This window comes from Penaeus vannamei, chromosome 14 (genome assembly GCF_042767895.1).
Source record: "Penaeus vannamei isolate JL-2024 chromosome 14, ASM4276789v1, whole genome shotgun sequence".
NCBI lineage: Eukaryota > Metazoa > Arthropoda > Malacostraca > Decapoda > Penaeidae > Penaeus > Penaeus vannamei.
The window spans coordinates 41,680,582-41,705,581 of NC_091562.1; the positions used below are offsets into that span (position 1 = coordinate 41,680,582).

Here is a 25,000-nt window from a genome sequence, read left to right on the forward strand (position 1 = left end):
CCGCTGTTATCTAACGACTGCGAACGCGCGGGTGGATGGTCGAAGGTCGTGGAGGAAGGGTGACGTGTGAGAGGAGGAGGAAGAGGAGGAAAAGGGAAAGAGAGGGTGACGTGTGAGAGGAGGAGGAAGAGGAGGAAAAGGGAAAGAGAGGGTGACGTGTGAGAGGAGGAGGAAGAGGAGGAAAAGGGATAGAGAGGGTGACGTGTGAGAGGAGGAGGAAGAGGAGGAAAAGGGAAAGAGAGGGGGGGGAGGAGGAGAAACGATGGTAAGGGGGAGAAAAGGAGGAGAAAAGGGAAAAGAGGAAATGGAGGACGATGGAATGAGGGAGAAATGGAGGAAAGGGAAAAAAAGGGAGAGAGGGGAGAGGAGGAGGAAAAGGAGAAAGGGGAGAGGAGGAGGAAAAAAAGGAGACCAGTAAGAGTGTGAAAAAAAGAGAGAGATAAGAGGACATAAGGGAGAGAAGGAAAAGGGAGAGAAAAGGAAGCGATAAAGTAAGAGAGACAGGGAACAGGAGAAGGAAAAGGAGAGAAACCGGTAAGAGACAAGAGCCAAGACAACCGGAAGACACAGAGAGAGAGAGAGAGAGAGAGAGAGAGAGAGAGAGAGAGAGAGAGAGAGAGAGAGAGAGAGAGAGAGAGAGAGAGAGAGAGAGAGAGAGAGAGAGAGAGAGAGAGAGAGAGAGAGAGAAAGAGAGAGAGAAAGAGACAACGAAAGAAACAACGAAAGAGAAAGAGAAAGAGAAGGAGAAAGAGAATGAGAGAAAGAGAGAGAGACAACGAAAGAGAACCTACCTCAGTGTCGCGGTCTTTCTCGTTGTGCATGGAGGACAGGTGGGCGAGGCGACCCCTCAGGAGCTCCAGCTGGACGTTGCATTTGGCGTTCTGTTCCCGCAGGTGGGCGTTCTGGTCCTCCAGCTGCCGGGGGGGGGGGGGGGGGTTAGAGAGAGGTCGAGTTGTAAATCTCGTTATGGCGATCGATACAGTTTGGTGAAATTTCGCTATAAATGGTTTGTACTTCTGTATTATTTTCATTTAGTTAAATGTTATATATATATAAGTATGTAGTTTAAATAGGCTTAAATATGTAATTTCATATAGATAAGTTTATAGTTTGAATATAAGTCAAATTTCGTTATAAAAAGGTATGTAATTCTGAATACTGTAATATCTCCATTTAGTTAAATGTTATATATATATATATATATATATATATATATATATATATATATATATATATATATATATATATATAAGTATGTAGTTTAAATAGACTTAAATATGTAATTTCATATAGATAAGTTCTGAATAGTTTGAATATCTCCATTTAGTTAATATATCGTTATAAAAAGGTATGTAGTTTAAATAGGCCTGAATACTGTAATATCTCCATTTAGTTAAATGTTAGCTTGAATATAAGTCATATTTCGTTATATATATAGTATATATATATATATACTGTATCTCCATTTAGTTAAATGTTATGTATATATATATATAAGTTTGTAGTTTAAATAGACTTAAATCTCATCATAAAAAGGCAGGTTTGTATTCCTGAATATTGTAATATTTTCCTTTCGTTAAATGTAGTTACATATGGATAAGTTTATAGTTTTAATGCAGTTACACTTGTTAAATTTCGTTACAAAATGTAGGTTTGTATTTCTGAATATTGTAATATCTTTATATTGTTAAATGTTGTGAAATATGTATATATATATAAATTTATAGTTTAAATGTAGTTACACATTAAATTTCGTTACAAAAAACAGGTTTGTATTTCTGAATATTGTAATATTTCCATTTGATTAAATGTAGTTACATATAGATAAGTTTATAGTTTTAATGTAGTTCCGCTGGTAACTCTATTTAGCTAAATTTTGTTACATCGTTAAGTTTATTTTCTCATCCACCTGAGCACATGTTCTGTAAGTACAACGGCCCTTAACTAAACCCACGTACATATGCAAATACAGATCCAGATACTGATACAGACACGTGTGTGTACACATACTCACAATCAAACACAGACACACGTACACATATAAATATACCCACACAAATGTATGCATGTATGTATAAATATATAAATAAATGAATACATACAGACATACACACACACACATACTATATATACATTCATACAAATGTGAGTGTGAGTGTGTGTGTATGTATGCGTATGTATGCATGGATGTATGCATATGCTCGTATGTACGTAAGTATGAATGTATGTGTGCGTGCGTGTGTGTGCTTGCGCGAGTACGTACATGCATCCACTCCCTACCTCAACCGCATTTCCCTCCCACCCTTCCCAAACCAACAACCCGACCCACCAGCCCTTCCCGCACCGCCGAGCACGCCGCAGCCACAGACGCGAGAGTGACGAGACCAACTGAATCACCAAGCCCGAGGACCGCCAGCGCCACCCCGTCTGCTGCGGCGGCCGCGGCAACTACACTGCGGTTTATCCCAGCGCGTTCAAACTCCTGACACCGTGTCAGCTGCGTCAAACACCTGCCCCGATATGTTAATTACAGGCGATAATTACTGCGGACCGGTAAACAACAGTGACTTTGAGATGCGCGGTTGAATATATACGAACGGCTGGGAATGCCTTTTGCTGACGGGGGATGGGTACAGATGGTGTTGGGTGGGTGGGAGGGAGGGAAGGGGGAGGGAGGGAAAGAGGGAAAGATGGAGAGGAAAAGAGGGAGAAAGAAGGAGGGAAAGAGGGAGAAAGAAAGAGGGAAAGAGGGAAAGATGGAGAGGAAAAAGAGGGAGAAGGAAGGAAAAAGGGAAAAGGAGGGAAAGAGGGAGAAAGAAAGAGGGAAAGAGGGAGAGAGAGAGAGAGAGAGAGAGAGAGAGAGAGAGAGAGAGAGAGAGAGAGAGAGAGAGAGAGAGAGAGAGAGAGAGAGAGAGAGAGAGAGAGAGAGAGAGAGACAGAGAGAGACAGAGAGAGAGAGAGAGACAGAGAGAGAGAGAGAGAGACAGAGAGAGAGAGAGAGAGAGACAGAGAGAGAGAGACAGAGAGAGAGAGAGAGAGACAGAGAGAGAGAGAGAGAGAGAGAGAGAGAGAGAGAGAGAGAGAGAGAGAGAGAGAGAGAGAGAGAGAGAGAGAGGGGGGGGGGGGGGAGAAAGAGAAAGAGAGAATAAATGCCATCTCCAACGTTAAAGACCAGAATAATCTATAAACTTTCCAAACCGGAACAAAAATACCACTCGTAGCGTAAAAAAAAAAAAAAAAATCCCAGATGAATAAACAAAAAACACAAAATCCAAATCCTAATGAATCAAAGAAATTTAAAAAAAAAAATCTCCAAAGGATATGAATAATAATAATAATAATAAAAAACACGGAATCATTTTGATATCCCTCCCTCTCTGCAGCGAGCGAGGATAAGCCACAATTCGCTGCTGCTTTCATTATCCAATAATTATCCCGCCGAGATCCAAATGAATAACACAGCAGAATAAATTTTATACACCGAAGCTTTATCGTCGTATGCACGAAGGCGTGAGAAAATATGAACACCCAACAAACAAATTAAAAAAAGAAAGAAAAAAAAAATTACGTTCTCAACTTTCAGGTCCAAAAATTATCACGTTCACCCATGCGTAATTTTTTTTTTTTTTTTTTTTTGCAGCATCAAAACAACGGGCTCTGCTATCAGGTCATAATTATACAGGTTAATCAGCGTTAATGACTCGTGTCTTATGAGTCCGCACTCAACTAATGACGTCATTTAGACCGTCTGCTCGAGTGGCGTACGGACTCCGTGATGCGATGCGTACTTAGGCGTATTTGTGGTGACGTCACGGCTGCGTCTGCATCTCCTGCGGGGACCATGTGGCGGAGAGAGGAAAATGGGCGAATTGGTCCTATTCGCACGCGGATATACATTTTATGCGAGAGGGTTTTCTCTGTCTCTCTGTCTGTCTGTCTGTCTGTCTGTCTGTCTCTCTCTCAAACTGCATAAAATTGCACATCTTTATCTCTCTTTGATCTCTATCTCTCTCTCTCTCTCCCTCTCTCTCTCTCTCTCTCTCTCTCTTTCTCTCTCTCTCTCTCTCTCAAACTGCATAAACTTGCGCATCTTTATCTCTCTTTGATCTCTATCTCTCTTTCTCTTCTCTCTCTCTCTCTCTCAAACTGCATAAACTTGTACATCTTTATCTCTCTTTGATCTCTATCTCTCTCTCTCTCTCCCTCTCTCTCAAACGGCATAAACTTGCTTATAAAAACGAGTACGTACACACACACACACACACACACACACACACACACACACACACACACACACACACACACACACACACACACACACACACACACACACACACACACACACACACACACACACACACACACACACACACACACACACACACACACACACAGGGTGACTGAGTTAACATGTAAATAGTTGAGCGAGTGAAATAGGGAGAGGAAGTGAGGGACGCACGAGAGGGAGAGAGGGAGAGTACATATGTAGTGGGTGAGTGATTGAGTGGGAAGGAAGGAGAGAGGAGGGGAGGAAGGGAGGGAGAGAGGGAGGGAGGAAGAGAGAGGGAGGGACAGAGGAAGAGAGCGAGAGGAAGGGAGGGAGGGAGGGAGGGAGCAGGGAGGGAGGGAGGGAGGCAGAGGAGGGAGGAGGGAGAGAGAGAGAGAGAGAGAGGAGAGAGAGAGAGAGAGAGAGAGAGAGAGAGAGAGAGAGAGAGAGAGAAAGAAAGAAAGAAAGAAAGAAAGAAAGAAAGAAAGCAGAGAGAGAGAGTAGAGAGAGAGAGAGAGAGAGAGAGAGAAAGAAAGAGAGAGAGAGAAATGGAAAGGAGGGAAGGAATTAGACAGACAGACAGATAGATAGACAGAGAGAGAGAGTGAGCCCGACAGCGAAAGCGCAGCCTCAGCACAAGCGATCCACCCCCCGTCACTCCACTCCCCTCCTCCATTCTCACTCCCCTCCCTCCACTCCCTCCACTCCTCCACCTCCCCTCCCTCCCTCCCCTCCCTTCCCCTCCACTCCACTCCCCTCCCATCCACTCCACTCCACGACCCTCGCTCGCAGCCGCACCTCGGTCGTGCCCCGCCAGACGACCGCCTCGGCCCCGGAGGTCGTATTCCGCGACACGCCATCGAACGCCCCTCTGTTGCCTCGTCCGGGGGCTTGAATCTTTTAGCCTGCTGTCAAGGCGTCTCGACCGGCTGCCGGTGGACTGTGGCGAAGGTCGCGCGTCTGCTGTAGCCGTGATCAGGCCTCTGCTATGGCTAACACAAGGTCACTGCCTCTGCTATGGCTAGGACAAGGTCACTTGCCTCTGCTATGGCTAGGACAAGGTCACTGCCTCTGCTATGGCTAGGACAAGGTCACTGCCTCTGCTATGGCTAGGACAAGGTCAATGCCTCTGCTATGGCTAGGACAAAGTCATTGCCTCTGCTATGGCTAGGACAAGGTCACTTGCCTCTGCTATGGCTAGGACAAGGTCAATGCCTCTGCTATGGCTAGGACAAGGTCACTGCCTCTGCTATGGCTAGGACAAGGTCACTGCCTCTGCTATGGCTAGGACAAAGTCAATGCCTCTGCTATGGCTAGGACAAGGTCACTGCCTCTGCTATGGCTAGGACAAGGTCACTGCCTCTGCTATGGCTAGGACAAAGTCATTGCCTCTGCTATAGCTAAGACAAAGTCATTGCCTCTGCTATGGCTAGGACAAGGTCAATGCCTCTGCTATAGCTAAGACAAGGTCACTGCCTCTGCTATGGCTAAGACAAAGTCATTGCCTCTGCTATAGCTAAGACAAGGTCACTGCCTCTGCTATAGCTAAGACAAGGTCATCGGCTATGCTGTGATCAAGCCAAGGTCGCTGCCTCTGCCACGGCCGAGGCAAGGTCGCTGCTTCAACCACGGGCCCGACAGGTCACCGCCCCTTCCGGCTGCAGCGCCCCCCCCCCCCCCCCCCCCCCCGCCGCCGGAAGGCCTCGAGCAGCACCGGCTCTGGATTCCGCGACAGAACACGAGGTCACACGTGGCTAAATAACCGCCGCGTTAACTAATAGCGGAATCCGTCTCCTGCTCCTTAATTGCTATTCATGAACTAGCCTGCCAGTTTCCGCGCTCACTCCGAACCTGCACGGTCGCGCGAGGATAAAGTTAGGGGGACATTTCCTCTCGCAATTACAGAACGCTAACGACCCTATTAAGAACCAGCGGATGTCTGTCTGTTCTCCGACCTCATGGATCTCCGTCTCTCTCTCTTTCTCCCTCCTTTATCGGTGTTTGTTGCTCTCCCTTTTCCTTCTACCGCCTCTCTTTTTTTCTCTTATCTGTTTCTTCTATTTACTCTTTTTCTCTGTCGTTCTATTTTTTCTTATTCTTTTCATTTCTCCCCTTCTCTCTCTCTCTCTCTCTCTCTCTCTCTCTCTCTCTCTCTCTCTCTCTCTCTCTCTCTCTCTCTCTCTCTCCCTCTCCGTTTCCCTTTAAATATCTCTGTCTCAATTTTCAACTAACTGTCTGTCTGTATGCCACATGTTAGTCTGTCTGTCTGTCTGTCTGTCTGATATCCCCTAATCATCAGCAACACGAAAATAGTCCCTGAAATTCCCTCCCTCCGCCCGCACGCCCTCGAGTCAAGAAAAAAGAATATATTGAACGGGCGAGCATTTGCGAGGTTATTACCGCCCACACGGCGCGGGCGTGGGAAACATGATTGGCACAGGAGCCAGCGTTGGAACTCCTACAGGGATCATACGGCGCTGACGGGAAAATTATCTCCTTATTGCAACCTTTCCGGGAAAAAAGGAGGGAAAAAGAAGTACAAACTACTTTCATTAACTTCGATTTGTGTCGTGATAGGATTTTCGGCTCTTTCGATATATCTCTTATTTTGTATCTGGATTGATTTATCTTTTCGCCCTTCGCCATTTCCTCTTTCCGTAGCTCTCATCTTTCTCATCTTTGCGTATTTCCAAATTCCTCTTCTTCCCCATTTTCTTCTTCGTTCTTCCCGCCTTTACAGCAAATTATCCTTCTCTTCTTTCTCTCCTTCGTTCTTTGAGTATTTGCAAATAATTCTTCTTCTTTTCCGTCTCTCTTTCGTTCTTCTCGATTTTTACAACAAATTTTCTTCTTCTCTTCCATCTCCCTTTCGTTCTTTCCGCCTTTACAACAAATTCTTCTTCTCCGTCTCTCCGCCATTCCTTCCTTACCTCTCGACCTTTCCCTCTGCCTCTTCATCAACCTTTCTCCCCCTCCTCCTCCTCCTCCTCCTCCTCCTCCTCCTCCCTCCCTCTCCCTCGTTCTCACCTCCTCCTCCTCGCTCCCTCTCCCTCGTTCTCGCCTCTCCTCCTGCTCCCCTCCCTCATACCCTCCTCCTCTTCCCTCTCCCTCATATATTCCTACTCCTCCTCCTCCTCCTCCCTCTCCCTCGTTCTCACCTCCTCCTCCTCTCTCTCCCTCATTCACTCCTCCCTCCCCCTCCTACTCCTCTTCCTCCACTCCCCCTCCTCCGTCTCCCCGTTTTCGCTCATTTTAATCTCCCGACTCCCCCCCCCCCCCCCCTTCGCCCTCAGCGCCGCCGTCGACCCCTTCAGGAGCCACCACTTGCACCGACAGAAAGCCCATTTTCCGCGTCGGCAAATCCGTCCTCCTTCGGGTGTTCCCTGAGTCAGCACCTCCTCAGGCTTGCCCCCCCCCCCTCCCCCCCACTTCTCCCCCCTTTCCCCTCTCTACTAGTAGAGCCGCCTCTCTTTCCCTCTTGCCCCCCTCTCTCTCTCTCTCTCTCTCTCTCTCTCTCTCTCTCTCAAGACGATGCTCCTCTCCTTTAATATACGGTACCTTCTCTCCCCTCTCTCTCCTATCACAAGTCTCTTCTCCTTCCTCTTCCCCTCTCCCCTCTCGCTCCTAACGCGGCTCTCCCTCCTATCCCCTCTCTCTCCCATTTTCCCCTCTCCCCTCTCGGCTCCCTAACTCCTCTCACCTCTCTCTCCCATTTTCCCCCCTCTCCTCTCTGGCTTCTAACTCATCTCCCACTTTTCCCTTTTTTCCCCTAACACAACCCCTCTCTCCTCTTTCCCCCTTTCTCCCCTAACACAACCCCCTCTCTCCCCTTTCCCCTTTCTCCCCTAACACAACCCTCTCTCTCCCCTTTCACCCTCTCCCCCAACACGACCCCCCCCCCCCTTTCACCTCCTCTCCTGTTTTGCGTTTATTTTTATATGTCGCAATACCTCTTCCTTGTCCCTCTATTTCCTTCTTTCGACAGTGTCTCTTCCTCGCTTTCCTTCTTCCCCTTAACATTCCTCCTACTCTATCTCCTTTTTTATCAGCTCTCCATCTGGTCTGCTTCCTTCTTTCATATTTGTTTTCCTCCTCTCTGTTCCTCTTCAACTTTCCATTTATTCGGTTTCCTCCTCTTCCCCACTTCCCGTTCTTTTACTATACCCATTCCTACTCGTCACCTCTTCTCTTCTTTCTCCTTCTCTCCTCCCTTTATTCGCTATTTCCAAAGAGAGAGAGAGAGAGAGAGAGAGAGAGAGAGAGAGAGAGAGAGAGAGAGAGAGAGAGAGAGAGAGAGAGAGAGAGAGAGAGAGAGAGAGAGAGAGAGAGAGAGAGAGAGAAAGAAAGAGAGAGAGGGAAAGAAAGAGAGAGAGGGAAAGAAAGAGAGAAAGAGAAAGACAGAGAGAGAAAGAAAGAGAGAGAAAGAAAGAAAGAGAAAGGCAGAGAAAGAAAGAAAGAGAAAGAGAGAGAAAGAAAGAAAGAAAGAGAAAGAGAGAAAGAAAAAAAGAGAAAGAAAGAAAGAAAGAAAGAAAGACAGACAGACAGGCAGAGAAAGAAAGAAAGGTAAAGAGAGAGAGATGCGCGCAGTTGCATGACACAACAACAAGAAAACAAACCGCAGCCCCCGCCTTCGCATGACCCCAAGGAATAAAAGCGAAGACCATTTCCCGCACCAAACAAACAAACAAATAATAAAAAAAGACTCTTTCCCTCACGAGCCTGACAAAAAAAAAAAAAGAAGAAATTAAAAGTATTTGGGTGTATAGCTGTATCATTCGTGGATGTGTTAAAGGCATCGCGATAACCACTTTTTGTCCGAAATCACTTTCTATCTTTTATTTCTATCTATTTGTTCTCTATCTATCTACCTCTGCTTCCTATTAACTACATTTCATAACCAACTTCGACCTCTACCATATCCTTTTTTTTATAATAGATCTAGATTTAGTTTTAACTCCATTTGTTACAATGGATATTCTTTTGCTGTGAAATGCTGTCTGTTTTTATTTTGCTTCTAAATCTCCCCCTGTGTGCAAGGAATGGCCGGGGTGACCATCCACTGGCAGCGCGCGGGATCGAACGCGGGTTAACAAGATTGCTAGACAAGAACGCTGCTATTGCACTACTCAACTATGCCAACAATTCCTATTTCCTATTAATATTCTAAAAAAAGCGTGATAATCTGTAGTCTATATGCACTTGGTTCTTCCTTTTGAACTTTTTGAACTTCCTGACACGTTCAAATTAGTTCTTTTATTCACCCTAGCTCATCCTAATCCTCCCCCTTTTCCCTCCATGCCTCCCTCACCCTTCCAAACCTCCCTCATCTTTGTTTATCTTAACCCTCCCTTCCTTCTCTCCCTCCCTCATCCTTCCAAGCTTCCTTCACCCTAATATATCCTAATCCTCCTCTTTGTATCCCTGCCTCCCTCACCCTTTCATCTCTCCCTCACTCATCCTAGTTTATCCTAACCCCTCCCTTCCATCTCTCCCTCCCTCACCCCTCCAAACCTCACTCATTCCCTAGTTTATCCTAACTCCTCTCCTCTCTCCCATCTCCTCACTCCCTTACCCTAATTTATCCTAATCCAATCCCCTTCCATCCCTACCTCGAACCCTCACCCTCCCAAACTCCTTCATCCTAGTTTATCCTAATCCTTTTACATCTTAACTCCTCCCTCCTTTCCATCCCTACCTTCCTTCCTGGGTTCATCCTAATCCCGCCCCTCCTCCTTCCATCTCTCCCTCCCTCACCCTTCCAAACCTCCCTCACTTTTAGGTTATCTCCCCCCCTCCTTCCATGCCTACCTCCCTCACTCTCCCAAACTTCCCTCCCTCATTTTCAGGTCTTCCTCACACCTCATAACCTCAGCCACCCTCTTCCTCGCAAACCACAGTGGAAAATCAAAGATTAAAAAAAAACGAAAAAAAAGAAGATAGAAAAAAGAAAAAAAAAAGAAAAAAAGAAAAAGGAAAAGAAAGAAAAAAGAAAAAGAATAAAAGAAAGAAAAAATGAAAGGAAAAGAAAAGAAAAGAAAGAAAGAAAGAAAGAAAGAAAAAAAAACGAAAAAAGAAAGAAAAAAGAAAAAGAATGAAAGAAAGAAAAAAAGAAAAGAAAAAAAGAAAGAAAGAAAGAAAGGAAAGAAAAACCAAAAAAGAAAAGAAAGAAAAAAAGAAAAAGAAAAAAAGAAAGAAAAAAAGGCAAAGAAAAGAAAAATAAAGGAAATCGTTATCGGAATAAAGATTCTTCACTTCTCCATCTCCGTTTTGGACATGCCTTGTAGGTCAAGCATGCGATATGGATGCGGGACAGGAAGCGATCATTCCCCCCTTCTCTCTCTCCCCCCCTCCCCCTCTCTGCAAGTCTCTCTTTCTCTCTCTCTCTCTCTCCCCCCCCCCCTCCCCTTCTCTGCAAGTCTCTCTTTCTCTCTCTCTCTCTCTGCAAGTCTCTCTCTCTCTCTCTCTCTCTCTCTCTCTCTTTCTCTTTCTCCCCCCCCCCCTCTCTCTCTCTTTCTCTCTTGCAAGTCTCTCTAGCGTGAAGAATGAAGGGTGGGCGGTCGAGGAGGAAGAGGAGGAAGAGGAGGAGGGAATGAGGGGGAAGAAGGATGGGCTGAGAGAAGAGGGAAGAAAATGAAGGGAAGAAAGGGAGGAGGAGGAGTAGGAAGAAAGGGAAGAGGAAGAGGAGGAGAAGGAGGGGAGGAAGAGGAGAGGGGGTGAGGAAGAAAGAGAGAAAGGGAAGGAGGAGAGGGGAAGAGGAAGAAAGGGAGGAGGGGGAGGCGGAGGAGGAGAGGAGGAGGCGGAGGAGGAGGGAGGAGGAGGGAGGAGGAGGAGGAGGAGGAAGAGGAGGAGGAGAAGAGGAAGAAAGGGAGGCGGAGAAGAGGAAGAGGAGGAGGAGAGAGGAGGAGAGAGAGGAAGAAAGATGGAGGAGGAGGAGGAGAGGAATAAAGGGAGGCGGAGAAGAGGAGAAGAAGGAGTGGAGGAGAGGTGAGGAGGAGAGGAGGAGGAAAAAGGGAGAGAGTAGAAGGAAGGGAGGAGGAGAGGGGGAGAGGAATAAAGGGAGAGCGGAGAAGAGGAGGAGGAGGAGGGAGGAGAGGAATAGAAAGGGAGGCGGAGAAGATGAAGAGAGGAGGAGAAGGACGGAGGAGGAGGAGGAGGAGGAGGAGGAGGAGGAGGAGGAGGAGGAGGAGGAGGGGGGGGAGGGGGCATGGGCAAGCTAACGTACCTTCTCATTTTTCAACGGGCTGTAACGAACCTCAGTACTTCCAGACTTCCCAATTAAAAGTTGAAATTAACAACGTTCTTGCTTCACAACAAACTATTATTAGATTTCTTCCTTTTTTTTCTTCTTTTATTCCACCCTGGCTACTGTGGTCTTCGGCGGGCTTTGCGACAGCCCGAAGAAGCGAAAATAAAAACCCGCCATTTTTATTTTTTCCCGCGTAAAATTCGTTCCCGCCAATGGAACCTTTTTGAATCTTATTTATTTTATCTAGTGACACTTTTTTTTATCTAGTTTATTGCCATTTTTCATCGTTTATTATTATGTATCATTTACTTTTTTATTCTTTTTTTTCAGACGAAGGCAATATGCACCAACGCTAATCTTATTAGCTTTCTCGCGCCAAAAAAAAAAAAAAAAAAAAAAAAAAAAAGAAAGAAAAAAAAATGGCGATGATTTCTCCATTTCCTCGCCATTACCGCTCCAACGTGTCATTTCCCGCCCATGCAAACCGCACGGCACTTTTTTTTTCATTCCCTGCAGTACGCTCTCTTTCTTTCTCTCTCTCCCTCTCCCTCTGTTTCTCTCTCTCTCTCTCTCTCTCTCTCTCTCTCTCTCTCTCTCTCTCTCTCTCTCTCTCTCTCTCTCTCTCTCTCTCTCTCTCTCTCCTCTATCTCTCTTTCTCTCAGTCTATTTGTCTCTCTCCGTCTCTCTCTCTCTTTTTCTGTTTGCCTGTCTGCCTTTCTGCATGTCTACCTGTTTGCCTACCTCCCTCTCTCCTTCCTTCTTTCTCTCCTTCCCTCCAACCCTCTCCCTCTCCTTCCCTCCCTCCTTCCCTCTCCCTCTCCCTCCCTCCCTCCAACCCTCCCTCCTTCCCTCTCCCTCCCTCCCTCCCTCCCCCTCCCCCTCTCCCTCCCTCCCTCCCTCACCGTGTCCTAAAGGGCGGCAGCTTACGACAGCAAGGCCATCATGCATAATAAATAGGTCCAAGAAAAGTCACGCTGCCACAGTCCCCTCTTGCAACGAGATGCCATGCCAGATGTGGAGGAAGGGGAGGGAGAGGTGGAGGGGTGATGTGGGGGAGGGGGAGGGGGAGGGGTGAGGTGGGGGAGGGGGAGGGGTGATGTGTGGGGAGGTGCATGGGGAGGAGGGTGTTGTGAGAGGTGGAAGGAAGGAGTGGATGTGGTGGGGGGGAGGGGGGAGGTAGAGGGATAAAGGTGGAGGGGGAGTGTAGAGAGGAGAGGGGTGAGGTTGGGTGGATGGTGGAAGTGGAGGGGGAGCTGGTGGGGGAGGTGGAGAAGGAGGGATGAAGTGGAGGGTGAGGTGAAGTGGAGGGGGAGGTAGAGAGAGAGGGGTGAGGTGGAGAGAGAGGGGTGAGGTGGTGAGGAAGGGGGAGGAGTGAGGTGGAGAATGAGGAATGAAGTGGGGGGGCAAGGGTGATATGAAGAGTTAGAGGGAGAAGGGTGAATTGGAGGGTGAGGTGGAGGTGGAGAGGGATATGGGTGAGTTGGAGAAGGAGGGGGTGAGGAGGAGGAGTGAGGAAGGGTTGAAGTGGGAAGAGAGGTGAAGGGGTAGGGGAAGGTGGAGAGGGAGGAGGGAGGGAGGGCTGGAGGTGGAAGGGGTGAGGTGGAGGCTGAGGTGGAGGCGGAGGTGGAGGCGGAGGTGGAAAGGCAGGGGTGAAGAGGGAGAAAGGAGAGGGGAAGGATAAGTGAGGGAGGGAAGGGGATTACTATAGGAGAAATGAAGAGGAAACGAAAGAAACAGAAGGGGCCGAGCAAGCAAGGAAGGGAAAGGGAAAGTGGATAGAAGGAGGGTGGGGAAGGGGAAGGAAAAATGGAAAAGAATAAAAAAAGAAGCAAATAATAAAGAGAAAATAAGAAATCACCGAAAAATACCCCCAAAACTCTCCTTTTAAGATCAGCTGACCCCATCCGCATGAACTAAACCCCCCACCCGCCCGTACCCGCACGCCCCACCCTCCCCCTCCCCACCGCCTGCTTGCCGTAGTTACCAGCAGGTGGCTTTATACGCTGGTAATTACTGCCGAACCTTGCTTCATAATTACGGATTCTAACGGTCCTTTAATTCCTAATTATCCTCAGCGAGCGAGTGGGTTCGGGAAGCAACGTGTGCTCGTGTGTGCGTGTGTGTGCGTGTCTCCCGTGTGTACGTATGTGCGTGTCTCTTGTGTGTGCGTGTCTCTTGTGTGTGCGTATCTCTTGTGTGTGCGTGTCTCGTGTGTGCGTGTCTCGCGTGTGAGTGTGTGTGTGTGTCTCGCGTGTGAGTGTGTGTGTGTCTCGCGTGTGAGTGTGTGTGTGTGTCTTGAGTGAGTACGTATGTGCGTGTCTCTTGTGTGTGCATGTGTCTCGTGTGTGCGTATCGCTCGTGTGCGTGTGTGCGTGTTTCGCGTGGGCGTGTCTCGTGTGTGTACGTCTGCATGTGCATGACTCTTTATATACAAGTGAGCACACGTACATGTCCTTTATGCGCATTCACACACAGTTCCTCCCCCCTAAAAAGAAAAAAGAAAAAAAAAAATCTTAATAATAATAATAAAATAAATAAAAGAAAACAAAAACAAACAAACACCCTCAAACACCGGCGTCCTTCCCCCCGCCCCCCCCCCCGACATGACCCTCGGTTCCCCAGACGCGAAGACCTTACCTCCTTCAGTTTGTTGGTGACCCATTCCTTGATCTTGGCTGCCTTGGCCTCGACCTTCTTGGCATCCTGGAGCCGCAGCTGCCTCTGTGGGGGAGGAATTAATACATATTTAAAGACCTTTTCTTCAAGATGCCTTTCGATTAGATATTATTTAGATATACGAAGTTGATTAGATATTACGAAAGGGAAATTAGATACGGGATAGAATTAGATATACGAAAAGGAAATTAGATACGGGATAGAATTAGATATACGACATAGAATTAGATATAAGAAATAGAATTAGATATACGGAATAGAATTAGATATACGAAATAGAATTAGATACGAAATAGAATTAGATATACGACATAGAATTAGATATACGAAATAGAATTAGATATATGAAAGCTTTTCTCTAAAATAAGGAATGGATGTTGAGCAATTCATTTAGCAAATTGCTGAATCGCATTTAATGGCATTAAAGGAGAGAGAAATAGCTGTCGTAAACAGACAGGAGAAAAAGAGAAAGAGAAAAACAAGCAAGCATGCACTTATTCTATTCCCTTTAGGCTCTGGTCTTCCATCTTCCGTGCATTCGAGTGACGTGTTTTTTTGTTTTTGTTTTTCTCGTATTAAGCAAGTCTCGGGAGCAAGTTCTCTCTCTCTCTCTCTCTCTCTTTTTCTCTCTTTCTTTCTCCCTCCCTCTCTCTCTGTATCTCTCTTTTTCTCTCTTTATCTCTCCCCTCTCTGTATCTTTCTCTCTCTCTCTCCCTCCTTCCCTTCCTCTCTCTCTCTTTCTCTCCCTCCCTCTCTTTATCTTTCTCTCTCCCTCCCTCTCTCTTTTCTCTCTTCTCCTCCATCCCTCTCTCTCTTTTTCTCTTTCTCCCTCCCTCCCTCTCCCCCCCCCCCTCTCTTTCTCTAATCTCTCATCCCTTTCTCGTTTCCCTCCTTGCTGTTGTTCCTCTTCCTCCTTTACTGCATCCTATCTCTACTTGTCTATTGTACATGCTAACTCTCCCCATCTATTCCGCCTCCTTCCACCCTGTCTTTCTTCTCTCTTCGATTTCCTTTCCTCTGAGATTCGTCGACTTCATTGCCTCCTTCTTTCTCCCTCTCCTAGACACCCTCCCAATCTTCTCTCCTTTCACTCCCCTTTCCTCCTCTCCGTCTTCTTTTTCTTCTTTTCCCTCTCCTCCTTCTTTTCTCCCTTTCTCCATCTCACTTCTCTCCACCTTCCTCCTCTTCTCTCTTTCCCTTTTTTCATCCCCCTTCCCCACCTCCTCCCCTCTACTCCCTCTTCCTCTCCCTCTCCTCCTCTCTCCTCCTTCCCCTCCTCCTCTCTTCTTCCTCCTCTTCTCTCTTTCCCTTTTTTTATCCCCCTTCCCCATTTCCTTCTGCCCTACTCCCTCTTCCTCTCCCTCTCCTCCTCTCTCCTCCTTCCCCTCCTCCTCTCTCCTTCCTCCCCTCCTCCTCTCTCCTTCCTCCCCTCCTCCTCCCTCCTTCCCCTCCTCCTCTCTCCTTCCTCCCCTCCTCCTCTCTCCTTCCTCCCCTCCTCCTCTCTCCTTCCTCCCCTCCTCCTCCCTCCTTCCCCTCCTCCTCTCTCCTTTCTCCCCTTCTCCCTCTCCTCCTTCCTCCCACCTCTCTCTCTGAGCTACATCCAACTCAAACTTCGAAGCACCCAAGGAAAAAAAGAAAAAGAAAAAGAGAGAGAGAGAAAATAAAACAGAGAAACCTGGACAAGAGAAACCCATCCAGGAAGCCGCTTGAGAACCTGAGATGATTTTCGGATATCGGGTCCCCTGGGTTTCTCCCCCTGGGTTTTTTTCCCACTGGGTCTCTCCTCTGGATTTCCCTCCCTGGGTTTCTCCTCTGGGTTTCTCACTGGGTCTATCCCCTGGGTTTCTCCTATGTCTTTCCCCCTGGGTGTCTCCCCCTGGGTTTCTGCCCCTGGGTCTCTCCATCTGGGTTTCCCTCCCCCTGGGTCTCTGCCCCTGGGTTTCTCCTCTGTGTCTTTCCCCCTGGGTGTCTGACCCTGGGTTTACCTCCCTGTTTTTTTCCCACTGGGTCTCTCCCCTCGATTTCCCTCCCTGGGTTTCTTCCCCTGGATTTCTCTCCCCCTGGGTCTCTCCCCCTGGGTCTCCCCCTGGGTCTCTCCTCACAGGGTAAACACGGACAGCCTCACTATTTGCATATGTACACAGGCATATGCAAAGAACGCTTACAAACCTACGGTCACGGACAGATATAAAAAATAGAGGAGGAATTCATAGAAAGATGGGAAGATAAAAAACAAATAGAGGAGGTACATAGGAAGAGGAGAAGAGGGGGAGAGATGATAGAGGGAGGGGAGGATAAATAGAGAGAGTGAGAGGGCAAGCAGCGGAGAGACAGGAAGGTAGGCAGAGAGGGAGAAAGAAAGGGAGGAAGGGAGGAAGGAGGGAGGAAGGAATAAGGAGGAGAGGCGAGGAGAGGAAAGAGAGAGAGAGGATGACGGGTGAGCAAGAACAAAAAAAGAACAGAGTGAGAATGGAGCGATTGAGAGTGTAAGAGAGTGAAAAGAGAGAAAGTAAGAGGAGAGAGAGAGAGAGAGAGAGAGAGAGAGAGAGAGAGAGAGAGAGAGAGAGAGAGAGAGAGAGAGAGAGAGAGAGAGAGAGAGAGAGAGAGAGAGAGAGAGAGGAGGGGGGGGAGAGAGAGAGAGGGGAAGAAAGAAAGAAAGAAAGAAAGAAAGAAAGAAAGAAAGAAAGAAAGAAAGAAAGAAAGAAAGAAAGAAGAAAGAAAGAAAGAAAGAAAGAGAAAGAAAGAGAAAGAGAGAGAACGCGGCCAGCCGAGGAGAGGGCAAACACTAACACTCATACAGCCCGAAATTACTCTAATGGGTGAGCTAACTTCTACTGACACATATCCCCTAACCCCCCTAGCCCCCTCCCCCCACCTTACCCCCCCCCCCCCCCTGACCTAACTTCTCCCCGCCGCCGCTTCAACAGGCACCTGATGCACGGCCGTCCTTGGCACCGTCCGCTTATCCTTTCCTATTCCCTCTTTCTCTACTTTCTCTGTGTTGTTCTTCTCTTCTCTCTCTCTTCGTCTCTCTCGGAATTTCTGTTTCTCTTTCTTCTAATACTGTTACTCTTTGTTTACTTTTTTCCCCCCAGATTTTCTCTCTTATTCTTACTTATTTCCCTCTCATTCTTACTTCTTTTATCCCCTTCTCTCTGTCTCTTGTCCCTTGTTTCTCAATTCACATTATCTCTCTCTATCCCTCACTTTTTTCTTATTCTTCCTCTCTTAAACCCTCTGTCTGCAAATCTACTTTCTATCTCTGTTTCTTTCCTTATTTTACATTTATCTTACACCCCCTTTCTATCAAGCTCTCAGGGCCTCCATGTCTCTTTATCCCTCTCGGTCTCTATCCCTCTCACCCTCTATATTTCTTTGTCACTCATTTTCCATCTCTCTATCCCTCTCTCCCTCTATCTTTCTTTATCACTCATTGCCCATCTCTCTATCCCTCTCATTCTTCATTTCTCTTTATTGCTTTTATTCTCCTTTTTCTCTCCCTCTCACCCTCCATTCCTCTTCATCCCTCTTACTTTCTACCCTTCTTCATTCTTCTCACCCTCTTTCTCTCTCTATCCCTCTCAACATCTATCCCTCACATTCTCAACCCCTTTCCACCCCTCTCATCCTCGATCTCTCTCTATCCCTTTCACCATCTATCCCTCTCATTCTCCACCCCTCTCACCCTCAATTTCTCTCCACCCCTCTCACCCCCAATCTCCCTCCACCCCTCTCACCCTCAATTTCTCTCCCTCCCTCTCTAATCCTCCTGCTCGCCACCCGTCTCCATCCCTCTCACCATCTATACCTCTCATTCTCCACCCCTCTCCATCCCTCTCATTCTCCCCGTCCCTCCCTCCACTCCATCCGTCTCACTCTCCACCCCTCTTTAATCCTCCTGCTCTCCACCCGTCTTCATCCCTCTCACCGTCCACCAATCACTCTCCAACCCCTCTCCATCCCTCTCCATCCCTCCCTCCACGCCTCTCCCTCTCCACCCCTCTTTAATCCTCCTGCTCTCCATCCGTGTTCATCCCTCTCATTCTCAACCCCTCTCCATCCCTCTCATTCTCCCCCTCCCTCCCTCCCTCTCATTCTCCCCCTCCCTCCCTCCCTCCCTCCACGCCTCTCCCTCTCCCAGCGAAACCCACCTGTTCCTCTACCTGCGTTGAGAGCGTTGAGATGACGGACTCCTTCTCCACGATCTCCGTCTGCAAGTCCTCCACGTCCTCGCCGTCGTCCCTGCTGGCTCCACCTCCTCCTCCGCCTCCACCTCCTCCACCTCCGCCACCTCCTCCTCCACCTCCGGCACTCCACTCCAGCCGCCTCTCCATCACGCGGACCTGCGGGGGGTGGGAGGGAGGGATAAGAGGGGGGGTGTTATTACCATTATAATAATGACTGCACTTTTGTGATTAGCATGGGTTCCTTTTCATTAAGGCTGATTATCACTTGTGGGTTTAGGGCGCGTTGGGCCTTGCTGGCTCCACTTGATGCTGTGTTCGCGCGGGTCTTAAAACACTTTAATACAGTGAAAGTGGGCGGCTGCTGCTATTACAGTTACTTAAATAGTCTGCATCATGTATGCGCGTGGGTGTGTATATTCACAAACAGAGGTATATAGTAGATTATATGTGTTTTATATATAGACATATGTATATTATATATATCACGTATAAATTATATGTGTTTATATATATACATTTGTATATTGTATATATTATCTATCTATCTATCAATCTATCTACGTTTCATTCACAGTACATGCATATACATTATAGTTATCATAAAATATACACGATACATGAATAAGATTGGAATAACAACAACGGCCACAATATAGAAGACAATAACTTCAACTAGCAAAATAAAACCAATAAATGCATATACAAAGACAATTACGTATACCCATAAAATCGAAAAAAATATCAAAGTACGTAAATAAACAAAACAAATGAATATCAAATAAACAAAACAAACCAAATAAACAAATAAGCAAAACAAATAAAAAACAAATCAATAACAAATAAACGAATAACAAATAAACAAAACAAACCAAACCAAATAAACAAAACAAACCAATAACAAATAAACAAACCAAACCAATACCAAACAAAACAAAACAATACCAAATAAAACAAAACAAAACAAACCAAATAAACAAATAAACAAAACATGTGCCGAGGCAGCGAGGCGAACCCCCCAAGCAAGGACAGCCGAAGACCCCGCCAGGAGATCAGCTGAGAGGGAGAACCGCCGGCCATAACTCTACGGTAACGACAACCCTAGTTTCACTGTCACACCGCCAGGCATTTCGGGAGAGATAACGGAGTACGGGGTTTACATCGAATAAATAAATAAATAAATATATATATATATATATATATATATATATATATATATATATATATATATATATTTTTTTTTTTTTTTTTTTTTTTTTTTTTACTACAAAACATACCCTATCAAAATACGGGCTTATATAAAAAGTAAAAAATAAATAAATAAATAAATAAATAAAAAAGTAAAATAAAAAAATCATATAGAGTAATAGAAATAAATAAAGGCTTAAATAGAGAGAGAATAAAAGTTGATTCAGAGATGCTTGGGGGAACGAGTGTCTAACTAATATTTGCAGCGTGAGATTATTTGCAATACCATCCATATTTCGCAGAATTTACTCCAGAAAAAGAAAACAACAACATTAAATTCTCGGAAGGCAACAATTGTTCACTCCCCCCAACCTCCTAAGAAAAGAAAAGAAAAGAAAAGAAAAAAACGTAAATAATAACAAAACGATCATGATAAAAACAACAACAAAAAACTACAAAACAAACACTCATAAAAAAGGAAGAAATAATAACACCGGCGACGACGAGGAAATATACATACATACCCCTTTTCCCGGAAGGTCGAACGCCCACACACGATATATAAAGTTTGTTTAGCACTCGTTATCCCTCACACTCCATTACGGGTATTGGCGTGCTACTCGGCTGCGCCGCCGGGAGTGGGAAGGCCTCGATTTAAAGCCCCGAACCCGGCATAACTCGGGATGAATGAAACCCGCTCAGTTCTCGAAGGAAGGGGGGAGGGAAGGTGGGAAGGAAAGAGGGAAGGGAAGAAGGAATGGAAGAGGGATGGATGGATGGATGGATGGAGGGAGGGAGGGAGGGAGGAAAGAAGGGAGGGAGGGAAGAGGGAGAGAGGAAGGGAGGGAGGCAGGGAGGGAGGGAGGGAGAGGGAGGAGAGAGAGGGAGGAGGGAGGGAGGGACGAGAGAGGGAGAGAAGGAAGGAAGGAAAGAGGGAGGGAGAGAGATAGAGAGAGAGAGGAAGGAAAGAGGGAGGAAGGGAAGAATAAAAGAAGGAAGGAAAGAAGGAAGGGAAGGAAGGAGAGAGAGGGAGAGGGGGAAGAAGGAAGAAAAGAGAGAGGAAGGAGGGAATGAATGAAAGAACGAGAGAGGGACAGGAGCGAGAGGAGGAAGGAAAGAAAGATGGAGGGGAGAAAAGAAGGAAGGAGGGAGAGAAGGAATGTTGGGATGGGACCAGACACCAGATGAGACACCTCCATCCTAGGACACGGTAGGATTCCGTGGAGAATAAGAAGCTCGTCTTGGGCGTGCTGGAGGACAGCCTCTTTAGCTTTTTTTAAATCTTTATCTATTTTTCTTAAGTTTGAGAAATGTATATCATCTCTCAATGGGGCCTATGAAAGAGCTCGATTTCTTTCTCATTCTCTCTCTCTCCCTCTTCCTCTTCCTCTCCCTCCCTCCCTCCCTCCCTCTTCCTCTTCCTCTCCCTCCCTCCCTCTTCCTCTTCCTCTTCATCCTCATCTTCATCTCCATCTCTCTCTCCCTCTTCCTCTTCATCTCTCTCTCCCTCTACCTCTCCATCTCCCTCTCTCTCCATCTCCCTCTCCCTCTCTCTCTCTCTCCCTCTTCATCCCCCTCTTCTTCTCTATCTACATCTCCATCTCCATCTCCCTCTCACCCTTCCCCTTCCTCTCTCCCTCTCACCCCTCCCCCCCTCTCTCTCTCTCTCTTCCTTCCTCTTCCTCTTCCGTCTATCCCTCTCCGCAATCAATAACAAATAACAAACGCCATCACGCAATGCCGAATTATCAAGCGAAAAGCACAGAAAAAAAACATCGCAAAAATTGAAACGAACGTAAATCCTAAACCACAACAAATCTTTTAATAAATACACGAAAAAACCGACAAATCTATCAGAACTAAACCAAATATTCCAACAAATCTATCAAAACTAAACCAAAAAATCCGACAAATCTATCAAAACTAAACCAAAAAATCCGACAAATCTATCAAAACTAAGCCAAAAAATCCGACAAATCCATCAAACCTAAACCAAAAAAAAAATCCATCAAATCCACCAACGAATCAACGTAAAACCAACGCAACTTTCCGCCAATATTTCCAAAAATCCGACAAATCCATCAAACCTAAACCAAAAAAAAAAAAAAAAAAAAAACAACAACAAATCCACCAACAAATCAACGTAAACCCAACGCACTCTCCGCCAACATCTCCAAAAATCCGACAAATCTATCAAAACTAAACCAAAAAAATCCAACAAATCCTTCAACGAATCAACGTAAACCCAACGCACTCTCCGCCCACATCTCCCGCCCAGACCCTCTGCCGAACTCGGGCGCAGCGGGAGCGAAATGCCTCGACCTCGACGTGGGCGCAGAAACTCATCAACGCAGCCTCGTAATCGCGGGAGCATTTGCAGATCCGGTAAAAATGGCGGAAGCTCCAAAGGCCCGGAATGCACTTGGCTGACTCCGTATTCCACGTCTGTCTGTCTGTCTGTCTGTCTGTCTGTCTCGCTTTCCTTGTCTATCAAAACTAAACCAAATATCCGACAAATCTCTCAAAACTAAACCAAAAATCCAACAAATCCATCAAAACTAAACCGAAAAACCCGACAAATCCATCAAACCTAAACCAAAAAAAAAAAAAAAAAACGACAAATCTCTCAAAACTAAACCCAAAAAAACCGACAAATCTATCAAACCTAAACCAAAAAAAAAAAAAAAAAAACCTAAACCAAAAAAAATCCGACAAAATCCACCAACAAATCAACGTAAACCCAACGCACTCTCCGCCCACATCTCCCGCCCAGACCCTCTGCCGAACTCGGGCGCAGCGGGAGCGAAATACCTCGACCTCGACGTGGGCGCAGGAACTCATCAACGCAGCCTCATAATCGCGGGAGCATTTGCAGATCCGGTAAATGTGGCGGAAGCTCCAAAGGCCCGGAATACACTTGGCTGACTCCGTATTCCACGTCTGTCTGTCTGTCTGTCTGTCTGTCAGTCTCGCCTTGTCTGTTTGTCTGTCTGTCTCGCTTTCCTTGTCTGTCTGTCTGTCTGTCTGTCTCGCTTTCCTTGTCTGTTTGTCTGTCTGTCTGTCTCGCTTTCCTTGTCTATCAAAACTAAACCAAAAAACCCGACAAATCTATCAAAACTAAACCAAAAAAATCCGACAAATCTATCAAAACTAAACAAAAAAAAAAAAAACGACAAATCTATCAAAACTAAACCAAAAAACCCGACAAATCTCTCAAACCTAAACCAAAAATCCGACAAATTTATCAAAACTAAACGACAAATCTATCAAACCTAAACCAAAAAAAAAAAAAAAAAAAAATCCGACAAATCTATCAAACCTAAACCAAAAAAAAAAAAAAAAAAAAAAAAAAAAAAAAATCCACCAACAAATCAACGTAAACCCAACGCACTCTCCGCCAATATTTCCAAAAATCCGACAAATCTATCAAACCTAAACCAAAAAAAAAAAAAAAACCCATCAAATCCACCAACAAATCAACGTAAACCCAACGCCTTTTTCCGCCCACATCTCCCGCCCAGACCCTCTGCCGAACTCGGGCGCAGCGGGAGCGAAATGCCTCGACCTCGACGTGGGCGCAGAAACTCATCAACGCAGCCTCGTAATCGCGGGAGCATTTGCAGATCCGGTAAATGTGGCGGAAGCTCCAAAGGCCCGGAATACACTTGGCTGACTCCGTATTCCACGTCTGTCTGTCTGTCTGTCAGTCTCGCCTTGTCTGTCTGTCTGTCTGTGTCTGTCTTTCCTTGTCTGTCTGTCTGTGTCTGTCTTTCCTTGTCTGTCTGTCTGTCTGTCTGTCAGTCTCGCCTTGTCTGTTTGTCTGTCTGTCTGTCTCGCTTTCCTTGTCTATCAAAACTAAACCAAAAAATCCGACAAATCCATCAAACCTAAACCAAAAAAATCCGACAAATCTATCAAAACTAAACCAAAAAAAAAAAATCCGACAAATCCATCAAACCTAAACCAAAAAAACCCAGACAAATCCACCAACAAATCAACGTAAACCCAACGCCTTTTTCCGCCCACATCTCCCGCCCAGACCCTCTGCCGAACTCGGGCGCAGCGGGAGCGAAATACCTCGACCTCGACGTGGGCGCAGAAACTCATCAACGCAGCCTCATAATCGCGGGAGCATTTGCAGATCCGGTAAATATGGCGGAAGCTCCAGATGCCCGGAATACACTTGGCTGACTCCGTATTCCACGTCTGTCTGTCTGTCTGTTAGTCTCTCCTTGTCTGTTTGTCTGTCTGTCTGTGTCTGTCTGTCTCTCTCTCCTTGTCTGTCTGTCTGTCTGTCAGTCTCTCCTTGTCTGTTTGTCCGTCTGTCTGTGTCTGTCTGTCATTCTCTCTCTCCTTGTCTGTCTGTCTGTGTGTCTGTGTCTCTCTCTCTGTTTGACTGCCCGTCTCTCTTTCTATTTGTGTGTGTGTGTGTGTGTGTGTGTGTGTGTGTGTGTGTGTGTGTGTGTGTGTGTGTGTGTGTGTGTGTGTGTGTGTGTGTGTGTGTGTAAAAGGTACGTCTAGAATATTTCTTCCCCTTTATCCTACTTTCCCTCCTTCCCCCTCTTACACACACACACACACACACACACACACACACACACACACACACACACACACACACACACACTCACACTCCCGAACACACACACACACACACGTCTGATATCAAAACTAACAGCTCTATGATGAACCAAAAAAAGCTTTCAAGATCATACTCGCGTATCCTGTTTGATCCCAAAATACTACACGACAGGACGGCTTACTATATTCGGAAACGTTGCAGAAATACACACACCGTCGTTGTTATTGTAGTTCATTCTAAGCTACAAATACCCAAGGCTTAATTTACGTATTCCACACGTATTTGCATCACAGTCAACCCGATCAGGCAGCGGCATTATAAACAAACAAAAAAACATAAACAAACAAATACGCACACTCGATCCCACCAAAAGAAAAAAAAAGAAAAAAGGAAAAAAAAAAGGAAAAGAAAAAAAAAGCACACGCCAACTCCTGTTTAGAGCATTAAAGGTCAAATTGCTAATAGAAACCGTTCTAATCACGCCCTTGTTTTTATTCCGATGGAAATCAAATCATGGAGAGAGTGGGAAGAGACAGAGATAGAAAGACAGAGAGATAGAGATAGAGAGATAGAGATAGAGAGATAAATTGATAGATAGATAGATCGTCATGGGGAGAGAAAGAGAAACATAGAGAAGGAAAGAGAAACAGAGAGAGAGAGAGAAAGAAACAAAGAGAAAGAAAGAGTGAAGGAGAGTGAAAGAGAGTGGAGGAGAGGAGGAGAAGAAAGAGAGAGAGAGAGAGAGAGAGAGAGAGAGAGAGAGAGAGAGAGAGAGAGAGAGAGAGAGAGAGAGAGAGAGAGAGAGAGAGAGAGAGAGAGAGACAGAGAGAGAAAGAGAAAGAGAAAGAGAGAGAAAC

The 25,000-nt window shown here is 46.2% G+C and overlaps 1 protein-coding gene across 10 annotated transcripts in view; it reads right to left on the reverse strand.

Moving 5' to 3' along the window:
- The window catches only part of LOC113824540 (uncharacterized protein CG43867), an 864,266-nt gene that overhangs the window by 29,610 nt on the left and 809,656 nt on the right, over window positions 1-25,000 (reverse strand). For 9 of the 10 annotated variants that reach the window (XM_070129995.1, XM_070129998.1, XM_070129999.1 and 6 more), the window contains 3 exons: window positions 18,341-18,532; window positions 14,151-14,234; window positions 792-914 (listed from right to left, as the gene is read on the reverse strand). In XM_070129995.1, the coding sequence (XP_069986096.1) occupies window positions 792-914; window positions 14,151-14,234; window positions 18,341-18,532 (399 nt within the window). The remainder of the gene's footprint in view (window positions 1-791; window positions 915-14,150; window positions 14,235-18,340; window positions 18,533-25,000) is intronic. The other variant, XM_070129997.1, reaches the window with a different exon arrangement.